The following is a 16,019-nucleotide window of genomic DNA, read 5'->3' as shown; positions in this document are numbered from 1 at the left end:
GTCCCATTCCAAAACGTGAGATACCAATCGGATTCAGGACCACGTATGGAAGTGGCTCAAATATCAGATTTGGACCAAATCTGAGTGTCCCTACTGGTTCCAAAAAGTCTGACCAGGTGACTTAGCCTGCAGAACATCAGATTTGGGCCACATTTGCCTGCAGTGGGAACAGGGCTTAAATGTGAGATAAAAACAAACATCAACATATAAAGACTCTCAGTATTCTACAGAAGAAATTTAATGAAGGCATGTATTACCCTCTGAAGGTCATCTAAAAAGTGTAAGCCTTAACCTGACAAGGGAGCTTTGATGCAAACAGGCTCATCCTGATCCTAACATAATCCGTTCCTAAGACATTATTAATAAAGGAAGAAACGTTAACATATTAGATCAGGCAAGTTGAGCAATGTTTGTCTGGCTTGTTTTTGGGTCTGGGAATATGGGCATCACCTGGAAGGAATGGGCATCTGGCCGAATATATTCTTCCCAGGCAGAATGTAAATGCACGACAGACATTTAAGCAACAAAGCATTGTATCTAAGCAATACTATGCAATTGCCATTTTCAGTGGTGTTGATGGAAACTAATTTGATGTATAAGTGTTAGATTTGACTCGAAAACGTACTTCAAGTATTCTGTAATGTCCACTGTAAAAAACTGTAGGCAGAGTCTAAAATACTCTCCAAGCAGTAAGGCACAAAGGAAAAGCTTTAATTTAGCCTAAAACTATTTTACCGGCAGAATAAAGCAGTGAAAAGGCTAACTTTGGTTTGGGAGACCTCTCCTCATACAATCTACATGGGGAACTTTCCATTCCTTTGTTCCTCTCCTGGCACAGACATTTGTGGATCATTTACGGCACACCGCGGATTTAACCGATTCCACAGAGGAGAAAATTTACAGATTTTACCATGGAAAAGTAAAGACAGCTTCCATCAAAGCAAGCACATCATAGTAAGCACAGATTTACGAAGATGCAGACAGCGCTCAGCTGGTAAATTCATGTTTCCTCAAGTTTCCAGGGAATTGACCTCTGCAAATGCAATGTTGAGTACTATCCAGGGTGCAGTGTTTTCTGCTCCCGCTAGTCCCCTTCTAGTTAATCCATCTATTCACCTAATGTCTATACACACATTAATATTTAAAGTCACGGGTGGGGAGGTGAAGGGTCTATTTTAGGTCAAAGGGCAAGAGGAAGGGCCGATCCTAACAAGCTTCCAAGTCTGGCATGTTCAAATTTCAGCTATCCACTCTACCTTCTGTTCATCCATCTATTGACGTCTACTGATCTGAGATCATGTTGTGGAGATAATAGGTATATGAAGTATACCAGACATTTATTTCTCCACAATACTCCTTAGCAAATTCTGACAAATCCCAAAGTATAATAGAGATTTTCGTCCTCACAACTGCAGATCATTGAATAGTTTTTTTTTTTCTTTGGAACCATTCTGTGCAAAGGTTTTGCATCAAAACCCCAGCAGATCAGCAGTTTCTGAAATACTCGCACCAGCTGGTTCTGGGTCCAACAACTATGCCAGCTTTCAAGGTCGGTCATATCATCTTTCCCCCTACATTGGGATGCTCGGTTTGAATTTCAGCAAGTCGTCTTCACCACCTCTAGATGCCTAAATCCGCTGAGATGCTGCCATGTTATCGATTCGTTTGCCATTTGTTTCGACAATCAGTTGTCGCGGGGTAAGCAATGTGTGCATAGAAACATTGATTAGGTTGCCATTTGATACGAACGAATGTAAACTGGCTTTGCGCAACAGCACGTTAAAAACAACTGCTTACTGCTGGCTCTGTTTTGTTTTCCTTTCCAACTTTTAAGTACGTGTTGAGGGTCTAGTCTCAAAGCAAGTCGAGCCATTTAGTGCTGCGAGCTTCTGTGCAAAGCGCGCCGATGACAACAACAGCCTCATGCTGTCACCATCAGAGCAGTTGCACAATGTCGCACTGTTTTATATGCTCGTAGGCTCTGCTCCTCATTAAAGTACGCAAGAAGCTCCCAAGATGTACTGGGTAACAAAAGAGGGACTCTGCTTCTGTCTTCGCGGCACGAAAACATGACAGCTGCCATCATCTGCCGTAGCCAACCCCTCCCCCCCCCCCCCTCTCCACCGCCACCACCACCACCACCACCAGGCCCGCAGGAAGAATCCTGGTCCTCGTCTTCGAACACGCTGATGTTCTAATTGCCGGCCCCGCGCGTCTCGGCTTAGGCCGTCACATCCCAGCTGCCGTTACCTCCAGAGATCGCAGATTTGTTTTAAATACTCGTATGAATACAGAGGAGGGGGGGGGGGAGACAACAAGGAGAACAAATGCAAACGGGAGTGGACACAGGCGCCAGTAATGTGTGTATTTTTGTTCAAGCTAAATGAGATGTGTGATTAAGACAACAGATTTCCCGAAGCTTCAGGCACCGGATGGCCACTGGGGTTGCTTTTATATGAGCGCTTCTAAGAAAAATGGCCGTGTGAGGAGATTAGATGACAGGTTGCTTATTTTCTTTACCGCCGACATTTCTCTCTCCCTTCCCACCTGGCCCATGTGCACATCTCCTCTGCCATTATTTTTCAAAGTAACACACACACACACACACACACACACAGACCACATCTCCATTTCTCTTCTGCTCCACACTCTATCACTGTGCAGCATGGGGAGCCGTTTTGGCTGATCTACATTGATTGCTGAGGGCCATTCCCTTTTCCTGGCTCTGTGTGGGAGAAGAAGAAGAAAAAAAAAAAATCCAAGCTTTCTCATTCATCAAACCAACACCTGCCAGAGTCTAGCCCAAGAGAACTTTCTCTTTTTCTGTCACTTTTCTCTTCCCGCTTTCTCTTTTCGTCTACAGCATTTTCTTTGTTATCTTCTTAACAAATAACAGTTGTGTCCCGAACAGCCAAGAGGGAGCGGGCGATCTCCCGTTTGTCGGCTTTCTCTTACACACAGAAGCGCCTTGGAAACACGTGCGCTTTGTAAAAGCCGAGTCGCCACAACTTTAACTCGCCGGCTACACAGCAAAACACAACACCACAGAGACGTGCTGACACCATCCACGGGGCCTAATATGCCAGCTTATCCTCCAACCCTCCCCAGCCTCTCCGCTTATAAGCCTTCACCTTCAACCGAGACTCTTAAGTCTGGGGCTGTTGTTTTCCCCATGGTGGCGGAACAAAGAGGAGAAAAAAAAACACTGGCTGTATAGACACAAAGTGTAAAAAAAAGAATAAAAAAACAAAACAAAAATAAACTCAGAGGAAAGATTTTTTTCTTCTCAGATCCGACAAAGCTGCACATTTTCAATGAAGCATTACAGTGTTCAAAAGAGTCAGTTTGATTCAGTTTTTTTTCTACCCAGTTATTATTACATATTTATGCTTATAAGTCCATGGAGTGATGGCTTCGGATGTGCTGCATTGAATAATACATTAAATGCATCTGCTCAAGCGCCGTCTCTTGTAAGCTATTGTGTGTGTGTGTGTGTGTGTGTGTGTGTGTGTGTGTGTGTGTGTGTGTGCGTAGCAGTGTGGGCCCAAATATTCTGCAAAGGAGTCATGTGCGTGTGAAATATTTCTGTTTTGGAGTCGGATTGCTGATGAGGAGAACTTGCAGAAGCAGGGATATAACTCCAGACACGTCCCAGGATTAGTCTTTTTCTGAAGTACGACTTTTTTTTCTCCGTAGTTTATCACAATTAAATGAATTGCTAGGCTGCACTACTGGGAATAAAGGAAAATCTGAACTTCATTCACAAGTCCACCTTTTAAAAACAGCCCAGCAATGAAGTGGTTCCTATGTCAAGAACATAAATTCTGGGATTTTATTAAATTAATATAAAAGTTAATCTAGTACAGTAATCCGATAAAAAAAAGAAAAGATCTGTCAAATTTTGAATTAAATGAAAACCCCAAATCATGAAATATTACTTAAGGCAAATCCATCAATAACACAAGTATTTCTATGTAGTGGACAGAGTAAGTATAATCCTTAATACTTGGTCAGGGATCCTTTCGCATGAAATATGATCTCAATGTAGCCTGTAGCTCTGCTGAGGAATGAAGCAAGCCGTGGTTGCCTCCAGCTCATTTACGTTGTTGGCTCTGGTGTCTCTTTTCTTCCTCTTGAAAACACTCCAGAGAGTCTCTATGGGCTTAAGGTCAGATCGCTTTGCTGACCAATCAAACATATTGGTGCTATGGTCAATATGGTATCATTATTTTTGGGAATATGGACATTTGCTAAGTGCTGCTGTTAGTGTTTCCAAATGAAATGCAGAATTTGCTTTTATCTGAGAAAACTACTTTGGACCATGTTTCCTCACATTACTTCTTACCCCAGGATGCTTCTGGCAAAGTCTCTGGTTCAGGAGTGAATTCCCCCAAAACTCTTGAATTACAATTCCTTCACAATTATTTTCAATACAGTGACAAATGTAGTTCCCCATACATCTTGTTCTATTACATTTTTTATTTCAACCCAAATTTGGTGCTGCCCATTCTGTCAGCAGCCAATGTGGCCGTTTCCTGAGGTGGCTTCGCCTCTTGTGGAGGGCATTAGTGACTGTCTGCTGGAAACCCGTTGAGTTAACAGTCTTTCCCATCATGTTTCTCTATTTGGAAAAGATCATTTGGTCTTCTGTGATATTCTGATACGAGGAACAACATTCTGGATATCCATTAGCTGGAAGACATAATCACCAAAACAGCAGAAATATCTGAAACCCGTGTTGATGTAAAGACATAAAGCTACTTGTAAGGTCAGTTAGCAACGCTGATCTGTCCCAATCAAACTAGTTGCTTTAAGCTAGCAAATCATTTTCATATAATAGGCTTTAGAGGTTGGGAAATAAGCTATTTAGAGACACAACTTTTGGGAGAACAGTTGTTTTCAATCCAACAATTAATTTTAGAATTCCCACAAAGAGGTAAAGTTCTTGATACATCTACCAGCTTTACTTTACAGCTTGTATATAATTGCTAAACTCAGGTAAAATGTGAGGTTCATTTCACTGTTTATATTCCAACGTTCTTAAACACCTCATTTTGCAGCGAGGCCAAAAAATTACTCAACTGGAAATGTTATATAATGGTAAACCCGAAGTGTCACTTAAGTCTCATGAAAATATTCGGAATTGTGACGTACCAACTGCTCCAGGCCCCAGAATTTGATCATGCTAAACATGCTGGAATACCAGGCGTAACATTTGCCAGGTAGCAAAAATAAACCACATGCTTGCAAATTGAAGCCCTTTTTCAAATTCTTGACCCATCATAAGATGCAAGTATGTGAGAACAAGCAGCAGCACGGCATGTCGACTGACTGGCAGCTTGTAGTATGATGGGAGGCTGTGTTTACACTCTCCTCGGTGCAGTTCGTACCTCACTTCCGTCCTTCTGGTTCTGTTGATAATGGCCGAACCAGAAGGTTTGAGGATTACTTATACTCTGCTATTGCAAATGTTTTGGGGGGCATCAGGAGGTCATCATGCAGCATGTGTCAATTAAGAATGCATCAATGTGTTATACTAAGAACAAGGCACACTTTACATGCAAATGGTTGCACCCTTTGTTTGACCCTTTCAAGCCTTTTTATGCAGTGTGGGGTCCATACCTGTTTAGACCAAACATTTCATTGTTGCAGTTAGAATAAAGTACAATATAAGAATGCTCTGGTTTTGATAGAGAAAAGACTCAATCAAACCTCAAATGTAGAAAAAAGACACCACAGATTTCACCATTTCATTATTTATCATACAAATATGAACTGAAAATGGAAAATGTGGAAAATGTTCCCTATAATTTCGGGATTCTCTCTCCTTAATTTTATTGAAATAATGGCAGGTTTGGACAAGGTTTTCTATCATTCAACATGACTTATGTTACGGTCCTCAAAGTACTGAACATTTTGTCATGTTACAGCCAATTTAATGCGTTTTACTGAAGTGTTATGCCATAAAGCACACTAATTGGTACATATTTGCCAAGAGGAAAAACAATGATAGTTTAAGAATATTATTATTATCTAGAAATAAACATCTGAAAAGTGTGGTGTACATTTTTATTGAGAAAACCTGGATCAATACTTTGTAGAATCCCTTTATCTGCTACTACAACTGCAAGTTCCTTTGGGGTATATCTCTGCTTTTGCCCATCCAAAGACAGAGATGTCTAGCCTTTTTATTCAAAGTAGCTCAAGCTCAAGTTTTATAGATATGATGTATGTCAGGTCATTGATCGGGTCATTCTAACACAAACAAGTTGATTCATTCCAGCAAACCTCTCTCCCCGTCTACAGTCTTTGGCAGCCGGTAACACGTTTCCGTTCCAGGATTTCCCTGCCCTGCATTAAGCTGCATCCACTCTGACAAGCTGTTGTCTCTGCTGAGGAAAACCATCTCCTCAGCATATTGCCGCCACCACTGTTTTACTGTCTGTTTTACTGTCTGTTTCCCCTTAAATAGCTCATTATATTTTCCATTCAGTGTTTTTTCTTTTTCTTTTTCTTTTTCATGACACTGCAGAGTTGTGGAGTGCGTGTCTACTGATGGTGATGTCGGCACATTTTCCCACCTGAGCTGTGCGGCTCTGCAGCTCCTCTAGAGTTGAACCTCTATTGCTTCTATGCTTGAAGCTCTCTTGTTAACAGGTATTATTGTAAAGCGGACCAAATACACATGAGGGGCAGACCTTCCAGATATTTGTTAAAAAAAACTCGCAACTGTGCATTACTTCTCCTTCTGTCACATACAATGCCGATAAAATATCGACGTTAGTGGTAGCAACATGACAAACAGAATGGTTCAAGCTGGATGAGTAGTTTTTGCAACATCACCGCTCATCCTGTCAACGGGTATTAATTCAAGTGTGCCCTTTGCACATGCTTAAAAGACAGCTGACCCTACCCCCCCCCCCCCTCCCCATCTGTGCTATATCGATCGGCTGGGAAGGCTTCCATCCAGAGCTCAGTTCATTGATCAAGACCGCCTCATAGATCTTCACAGAGTCCTCTTTAACTGACCCTCCCAGACCCCGGAGAAACACTTCTCCCTGCATCGCTGTGACAACACAAATCTTTATTTCCATGAGCGCTAATTAGTCCTAATGTGATGTTTATCACAGAGACGCACGCAGAATTAAACGGCGCTTTAGTGGATCGCAAAGCCAAGCATGCATTTTTGTGAAAAAGGAAGAAAAAAAAAAGTGAGGGAAACATCCTGAAATTTGACACCTTACAGTACATCTTGTTGCTAAGCGCGATCCTCAGCAGATAGGCCAAAAATAACCAAAGCTCAGCCTAACTCTCACCGCGCGAAGGACATCAAAGAGAAAAGTAGATCATATAAGCGTGAGCCTGCGGGGTTCTTTGACATGAAGCCGGTGAATCGGTGACGTCCGCGTTCTAAACCAAGTCAAAAGCAGATTATGGTAATGTGGGATCCAGCTGAGGGGGAGCGGTGACTAATATTCTACATTTACAAACAGCAAGTCCCTGCGAGCGCTTGCACTGACGGTGCCAAAACAAAGGCACGTATAGAAAAGAAGCCACGAACAAACAACGACGTTATCTTCTTTTTTTATTCCGATCAAAATAGGTTTATGCCATACTATTGTCCTCTTTATAACCTCTGCTCTGCATAAACCCAACCTTCCACTCCCCCACGCTGACACAAACACACAGGGAAACCATCATTTCTAACCCACTTAGCTTCCCTTAGCCTTTTGGCAGAAGCCAGTGATCGTGTATTAGCACGTGTGTGTGTGTGAGTGTGAGTGTTCCAAGGAAGTGGCTGGTCATAAGTGGCAGCTGATGATCCGGAACTCCATTCATCCCTACTGCACAAGGGTCCATTCACCCCCTGCTGCTTTTCACCCCAGCGGTGCAACTCCAAGACCCTCCCACCCCCCCGAACACGGGGCGAGTTCCCAGAATCAAACGCTAAGAGAGGTAAACTGTCACTCACTGAAAAAGCTGCCCACATAAAATGGGCACGCAGATGCAAAAACACATCCACTCCTCCGCACCGACATGCTAAATAGAAATCCAGGAATAGACCACTTTTTTTTCTCCCTCTCCTCTGACTTATTATAAGCAAGCCCCAGAGCCATTTCGTTTTTTTTTTTTTTTCCCCCTACCAAAACCGTCTCCATATCCTCTGCAGCCTTTTAGAACGAGTGACACGCAGCAGGACGAGGTGTCATTTTCATTTTTGTCATCCCTCTCTGCTTTTTGAAAGCTTCTGACACGCTTATACCAGAACCCTGCATCGTATCCATGGACAGGGGTGATGTGTCTGACAAGAAATGGAGGGGAGGTGGGGGGGGGATGTCAAATCTGTCCATGGAAGAGATGGAGAGGAGCCAGATTGAGAGAACATGATAGAAAATCTGTGGATGTCCTTTGGGGCTGATCCTTTTTCAAACAACCCCTGTCAGACAGCTTCGCCACAGCAATCACATCAGAAAATTGGAATGGTTGCATATTCTAAAACAACGCAATCCATACTTGCACCCGAGCCATCGGACTTATCCTTCAACAGCGTGCCGTGTTGCTGCCTCGACTACGGAGACGCGAGCGCACCCCACCGCGATCAGCGCCACCACCTGCTTCGCTGCTGCTGTTAAACCCGGTGGAGAAATTCCTGCAAAGGGTCGCCAGCGGCCTTCCCTCCCTGCACTCTCTTCTGAGCAGAGGGCTGTCTCATTAATGAAGGCATCTTAGCTCAGCCTGGCACCTGGCATATAAATGGCTGAGGGGTGGCACACGGAGTGGTCACCGAGGTGTCTGCCAGATACCAGCGAGGTTTTAAGAGCAGTATTTTCCACAAGCAGCTCCTTAGGCGATGGGGTCTGTAAAAGCATCGCATCGCAGCAGCAACATGATTGACTATATAGATTCCTGTTCAGCACTTGAGCATTAAAGTTTTCTTTCAAGGTAGAAATCACTGTTCTGCAAAAAAAAGTAGAGCTGACCATCGATGCTCAGCGTATGTGCTGATGGATAAAGAGGAATGGGTTGGAATTTTGTGATATGTAATCTTTGCAAAGCTTTGATCTGCAGACATCAAGTTCTCTCCAAGAGCTGTAATGTGGGGAATGATTTAAGAACCAAATCCATTTTTCTTTTCCAAAAATACGAAAAGAAATATGAGTGGTATGCTATTAGTTTATATTTTAAAACAACTATCAAACTATTTTGGGTTTGATATTAAAAGCTCTCACTGCAAAAACGGAACTAAAAGTAGGTAAAATCCTCTTGAAAATAGTATATTTTTCATTGATTTGAGCTGATAAATCGGAGTATTTGCCAATAGAATAAGATTTTTGCACATAAAATAAGAACAATTCATCTCCATCATCTTATTTCAAGTGCAGGATGTCTAATTATCTTATCTTAGGGGTAGAAATTCTTATTCCATTGGCAAATAGTCTTATTTAGCTGCTCAAATCAAGGAAGATTATACAATTTTTAAGAATATTTTACTTACTTTTCGTTCCCTTTTTGCAGTGCTCCTAAAGCTCTCTTTCAGTTTTATATTATACAATTAATACTATATATTATACTACTAGACTATATTAGTCTCTGTGTGCATTTCCTTAAGTACGTAGACTCTTACCATAACTTATTTTCAAAAAGCTGCCAACCAATCCAGCATTTTCCATGGCAGAAAGAGGTTGGAGGCTAAAAAGGGCACAAACTGTGCAGCTTTGTTTTAACACAGTCGGCCTTCCTATTACATGCTCAAAGTCTCTCTAATTGTCCCCTAGTCGGAATAAATAAAAGCCATATCTCAGGATGTCTTACAAAATACAGTTTGCTATTAAATACTGTTACTGTTACTTCCCCCATCTCTGTGCTTCTTCTAACTTGGAGTTAAACATGTCACTGATATTGAAAATTGTTCAATTTAAGTATATTTCCCTCAATAACAACTTTCACATCAAGAGTGCTCTCTTCAGTGACACTTAATAATGCTTAGGTATGGTGCATTCACTGATCAGAGTGTTGAGTTTCCATCCAGTCTGGTCAGCCCCAATTGGCTGATTTCAGACAGACCTGAGGATTTCTCGCTGTATTTCTGATGGGAATGTCGTTTTCTCTCAAATAACTTGAAAAAAAAAACCTGAAAAAAACCCACTTACTTAAGCTTAAAGATATTAAAAAAACACCAGCTTTTGTGTACGTGTCTTTATTAATATCCCACCTTACATCTTTTTTAAGGGGAAATGGGTTAAAGACCTGCTTTCTAAATTCCAGGGAGATTTCAAATTGGAAACGTGGTCCGGGAGAGTAACAAGGAAATGCCTGTCATCCAAGCAGTATCACACTCTGGGTGCAGACACACACACACACAGACTCACTTGTCAAAGGGTATCTCCCGGAAGTGGAGTGTGAGATTTCACAAAAGTGCGAGTGAGTCAAGGATGGGAAGAGAAAAAAAAAAAAAAAAACGTGGCAGAAAAGTGGATCTGTGACAGTATGTGATTGACACAGTACAATAAGCTATTTGCATTCAGTAAAAAAAAAAAAACATTTACCACAAAAAACTCAAAACATGAACTCGTTTGTAGATTACAAGTGTGTAACGTTCTGATTTTTGTTCTTTTAACCATCCTGATTGCATAGAGTAACAAGAGTATAAACCCTTGATATTGGACGGTTAATTAATTGGGCTATTTACTCAAGTGGCAAACCAGTAGTGTACCAAATAACAGACATGCTGCTCGTAGCTTGCCAGCTACAGTTCAACAAAGGGCTACCAACACAAGACTAATTGGATTTGGATTAATTTTCACAACCAAACTGTTTTAAAATGTTTCAGGGAAAGCAGAATTGCTGCTCTTCCAGGTGGTGGAAAGCGCTCTTATTCAGCAACCTGAAACAGACAACGTCCGCAACAGGAGGCAGAGGGGCAACGCTGCACTTTTCTAGTTTCCACACAAACACTTACAATGGTAAGTAACAGCAATGGTACAACAGAAGGTGTTTGCACTTTTGAAAGTCCAAGTTTTTAATGCTTATGATCAATTTTATGAATGACACAGATCACGGTCCAGAGGAGAGCGGCATACCCAACGAATCCAATGAGTGTCAAAACAAACGTGCTGCAAATAAGCCTTTGACCTTCACAGCTACAGTAACATACAGCTATTTGTTCAGATCTGCCAGGCTGTTTGGATCAGAAAGATTAGAACTGAGTTTCATAAAGATTAAAATAGTTAATTTGGAGCTTAAATGTGAGACTGAATCAGTGAAGCGTCACTTTGCCAGGCACATCATGTGAGAGTAGAGATGTACTGATCAGACTTTGCCTGGGTGATATATGCTGTGGGTTATTTAATGGAGATGGTACTTAAAATCCTACAGAAAATGGAGGGATTAACAGATTATCCTGATTTATGCATTAAAAAATATGTCCACAGCTTTTATCTTCTATAGATCTTTCTAATCTACTATCATTAACTGAACTTCTGTGCCATTTACATCTAACTTTAGAAATATTCTACTTTGAAATAAATAAATGAGCAAATCCCAAAAAATATATGTGTTCTTTCCCGTCTTAAGTCACTTAACTGATTTACTGACAGCACATTATATTTACAGGGTTTTTAGAGAAATTCTGCTGTAGCTTTTTAGTGCTCTGAAGTTCAAAAGCATAAATCAGACAGCTTTTATATGCATGATACTGATGTGTTATTCGTACATTTGTAAGCCGACTTTGGTGAAAGTCATGGTGCTCTTGGAGCCCCCCTACTGGTGTGGGGGGCTAAAGCAGTTTACTTATGGCCTGGGCCAAGGCTGCGTTGATAAGACGCATTTAGGCAATAAACACCAGACCCCTATAAGTAAGGTGTGGATGGTCCCATCTAGGGTCCATTTGCTACCTGTTTGGACCCAAAATGTAAATGTTTGCAAGATATTTAGAATTTCTAATTTAACTGATTTTGGAGATACATGTTGCATACACATGCATTAAGAAAACACTTAAATATTAATTTATACTCAGTTCATATTTATTTACGTGTATTTTCTATAAAATGATATGCATTAATGTCTGCTAAACATATATATATATATATATATATATATATATATATATATATATATATATATATATATATATATATATATATATATATATATATCTTTTTTAAGTATTTGACTGTTTACTAGTCAGCCAAACAAGGGAAAATTGCCCGTTTTCTGATATCTTGTCTTCTTGGTGCATTTCCAGAAAAAAAAAGCAATAAAATAAAAAAAACAACTGTATACTGTAGATGTAAAGATCTGACGTGAATTATCACACACCTTTTCCCACTGATGCGCCTTAGCTTTGAGATCCCCCCCCTAAGCGCAAATAAGGCTGCGATCATGCAGTGGGAAATAAGTCCCACGCAACAGTTACTGAGATAAGCGACCAGCATGTCGCTTTGCAGCAGGTCCGAAACATGAGTGATTACAGCATTTCACGGGCATCCAGATGCTGCCACACAATGAGAGGAGGAGGAGGAGCAATTACCGGCGGCTTAACACGCAGTTTCTGGTGACTGATCACTTACAGGCATATGTCATGGAGAAGCTATTTCCCATTAGGACCATATCCACCTGCGGCACCAGTTTGGGGATGTCCTGATGGTGAGAGAGCGCGAACCGGAACACCTCATATTCGTGCGAAACGTTGGGGAACAATCCTCCTGTTGAGCAGCAAAACAACCAGGAGTTCATGCTTCAGATTCAGAGATGCAGGCAAATCAGGTTAAAGACACACAGGGAAAGACACAAAGTTGGAAAATAGTTGTTGTTTCTCCCCCTCTCTCTCCTTTTCTTTGAATCAGAAGGTCTAATCTATTCTCACCTATATTGATGTTACTTGGGAAACTTGAACCCGAACCCAAGCATATCCCCAGTAAACTGGTGTAGAGCAAGGTGACGCTTCGCTGCATATTTCCTTTTGCATTGGCGAAGGGAAAAAGAGCCGGAATCCACGCATAGGTTTGTCCGTGGGTTTGTCCCTGCGCTTCCAGCAGCCTCCGGTTACAGGAGCGTTCGCACTGACATCGATTCAGCAGCGACACAATGAGCGCAATGGCGAGGAGGAGAGGAGAGAAGAGGAGAGGAGAGGAGAGGAGGCACCTTTCTCTCTCGCTGCTGATGCTCTCCTGTCCTTGCTTGCTTGCCGTGTAGGCTACGAGACGGAGAATGACTTCAGCGAGAGCTGCACTGCAAAAAGAAAGAAAAAAAGAAAAAAAGAAATGAATAAAATCCCGTTCAGGAGAGAAGAAAAAAGAACTGTTGATTCTTCAAAGCTATTAGACAAATTTCCTCCTGTCAAATTAAGCGGATCAAGATGCATTTAATTGTTGCACGCTGGAAATGAAAGGAGAGAGAGAGAGAAAAAAAAACACCCCTCTCTTGCGTAAATGCATGGATACAAGTGTCAGAGCAACAAGCGTCAGGGGTTTTAGCTCATAAAAAAGGATGGCGAAAGATCGAGTCACAGAAGTCTTAAAAGGGCTGTTTCGCACGGGAAACGGAGGCACGATACCTCTCCCGATTGCAGATTCTCACTTCAGAGGAGGAAAATGGACGTTTTCTCACTCATTACATGTCTAATGACCTGCGTGATGAATATTTTTTGCAGTGTGCGCCCAAGGAGTGCATGCGAGGTCCCCGAGGGGCGCACGGATTTCCATGCTGGCTCGAATCCGCTCATTTCGCTGTACTGTAAAAAGTTTAATAGCCTACATGGACAGGATTACCTCTGATGCAACAAATCTTTTAAAGGAGGGGGGGGGGGGGGGGGCATTACTTAAGACCCATAGGCATACGTTCTTCAATGTCCTTTTATACTTTATACGTTTGAGGGGGCCTACTTGTTTAAAAGCAAAAATGTGAATCCTGAAAAAGGAGCTCAAGAGCCAATTCTGAAGCTTAAGAAAAAACTATCGGCACCCAGACCGGTAAGAACGTGTCAAAATGGCTTGATCTCAAGCTTGGATGTTGTTGAACACGACATCAGCGGACGCGTGATTGAGTGTGGAGTGATGGATTCAATCATGGGCTACTTACAGAAAAGCACAGGGGGACCATCCAGGGCAACAGAGGGATCCAGGAGTGGGAGAGAATCCAAGCAGCTGAAATACTACCGCAGATGTGATTGGGACATGAATGCAGAGCAGCTGCAGGGAGAATCTAAGCTGGGAACCGAGGGAAACCTGAACAATGGACACAGGAAAAGCTAAATGGAAATAGAACATTCAAAAAAATCATCAAAAGGCGCCACATTGGTTTCCGTGACAAAAAATCTACTTTAAGACTTTTGTGCACATCTTTACCAAGGGTGCCAATTGATTTTGCTACTTCCTGTACTGCTCGACTTCAGAAATAATTGAATCTAAAATGTAGATTTCCCCTGAATAGGACCCCAGGGCCCCCCACAAAATAAGTAAAGAAATTAAGAAGGGCTTTAGTTTTCTTCTGCATATTTTGACATAGAATTATCTACTATGAAAACACATGCATTGCACATGCTCACATGTGCCGATCTCATTACTTCACGTGTTCAAACCCTCATCTTGACTCTACAGGCCAACCTTCTTCCCTATGTTGAAATCTAAGGTTTGACGGTCATTTCTACGTTTGTGGGTTAGTAACTAAATCAGGGAGATGCAAACGTATAAACCTTTCAGAACAAAACAGTAAAACAGTAATAAAAAAGAAAAGGAAAAAAAAAATGCTCCCGCGCCGAGACAGGTTCTGTGTACGCTTACGGATGTGTGATACATTGCTTTCTTCCGTCCTTGAGCTCGGTCAGGTGTCAAATCCTCAGCTTCCTCAGCGTTTTTAGCTACTTCAGCATCCTCAGCTCCCACATTGCTACATAGTTATCCCACTCCTTCCTTTCCAGAGAGACATCCAGAGGCCATGTTACCTCAGTATGTATGTCAAAAACTGAACTTCAGCCTTATAGAATAAAAAGGAACACATTTCTGCTCACATAATCAAACTAATCAGCAAAAACATAAATTTAATCATAATAAAAAAATCAGTTAGTTACTGTGTAATGACTAGTGCTATGCTGCTAAATCCCTCTGCTGTTTTGGTATAAAAAACAATTTAGTCAGAGTAATGATTACAATTCTAGCAAAACTATAGAGAAACGATGAAGTGTAATTCACTCTCAGCACAAGTCAGTAATTCAAAAGTTATGTTTTTTTAAACCTTCATTGTATTATTTTACAATCGGTAGATTTGAATGGCAAAGAATACAAGACAATCCATAAAAATATGTTTTTTTTTTTTCCAACTTTCCTTTGAATACAACTTTTACATTCTTAGTTTTGTTTGGAGAACAACCAGAGGGTTTAAGTGAAAATAAGTCACAGTGCTCTTGTGAAAAAGTTGAATTTTGTAGAAAAACAATCAGGAACCAAGATTCATGAAAGTTGTTTGCCGCCCAATTTTTTATTTTTTTTTTCCATTTGCTGGGAGCTATGTTCACGTTTCGATTTTTTTAAATTACATTAAACTTCCAAGTGAAGATTTGGAGAGAAGAGAAACAGATAACCTGGAAACTGGCACTGGTATTGTAATGATTTGTCCAATAAAGTTCTCTTGGTTTACTGTAAAATCTGACATTTCTCAATACAACAGGGCACTTACACAATGCAGGGCTAGCAAGCCGCTGACATGATGAGTTAAACCAGCAGCCGGTGCCAGTGGGTCCACCGGAAAACAGCTACACAGCCTCACGTCTGCAGATTGCAAATTTAACCAACGGCCCCTGATGTTTGCGTGAGGCTGATTGATAAGTCCGCTACGCTGTGATGCTGCCGCGCATGTTTGCAAAATAAAGAGGAAAGTCGTGCCGCTGGCGCGGTTTGGAACAGGGGAGATGAGCGCATCTATCACACCACGTAAGAGTACTTTGTTAAATTAAAATCAGTTCCCTCAGCTCATTGTTTCCATAACGCAAGCCGACTGTAACACATTTCTCCCAGAAAAATGAA

At 41.5% G+C, this 16,019-nt stretch overlaps 1 protein-coding gene across 1 annotated transcript in view; it reads right to left on the bottom strand.

Annotated features, from left to right (window-relative positions):
* The window catches only part of gria1a (glutamate receptor, ionotropic, AMPA 1a), a gene marked incomplete at its 3' end in the record, with an annotated part of 96,901 nt that extends 83,299 nt beyond the window's left edge, over window positions 1-13,602 (bottom strand). Inside the window, 2 exon segments of the mRNA XM_036127749.1 lie at window positions 12,570-12,704; window positions 12,866-13,602. Of these exon segments, the coding sequence (XP_035983642.1) occupies window positions 12,570-12,704; window positions 12,866-12,953 (223 nt within the window).
* Window positions 13,603-16,019: the final 2,417 nt, after the last annotated feature.

The sequence above is a fragment of the Fundulus heteroclitus genome, chromosome 23 (genome assembly GCF_011125445.2).
Source record: "Fundulus heteroclitus isolate FHET01 chromosome 23, MU-UCD_Fhet_4.1, whole genome shotgun sequence".
Taxonomy (NCBI): domain Eukaryota; kingdom Metazoa; phylum Chordata; class Actinopteri; order Cyprinodontiformes; family Fundulidae; genus Fundulus; species Fundulus heteroclitus.
This window is presented reverse-complemented; position numbering and strand designations above follow the sequence as displayed.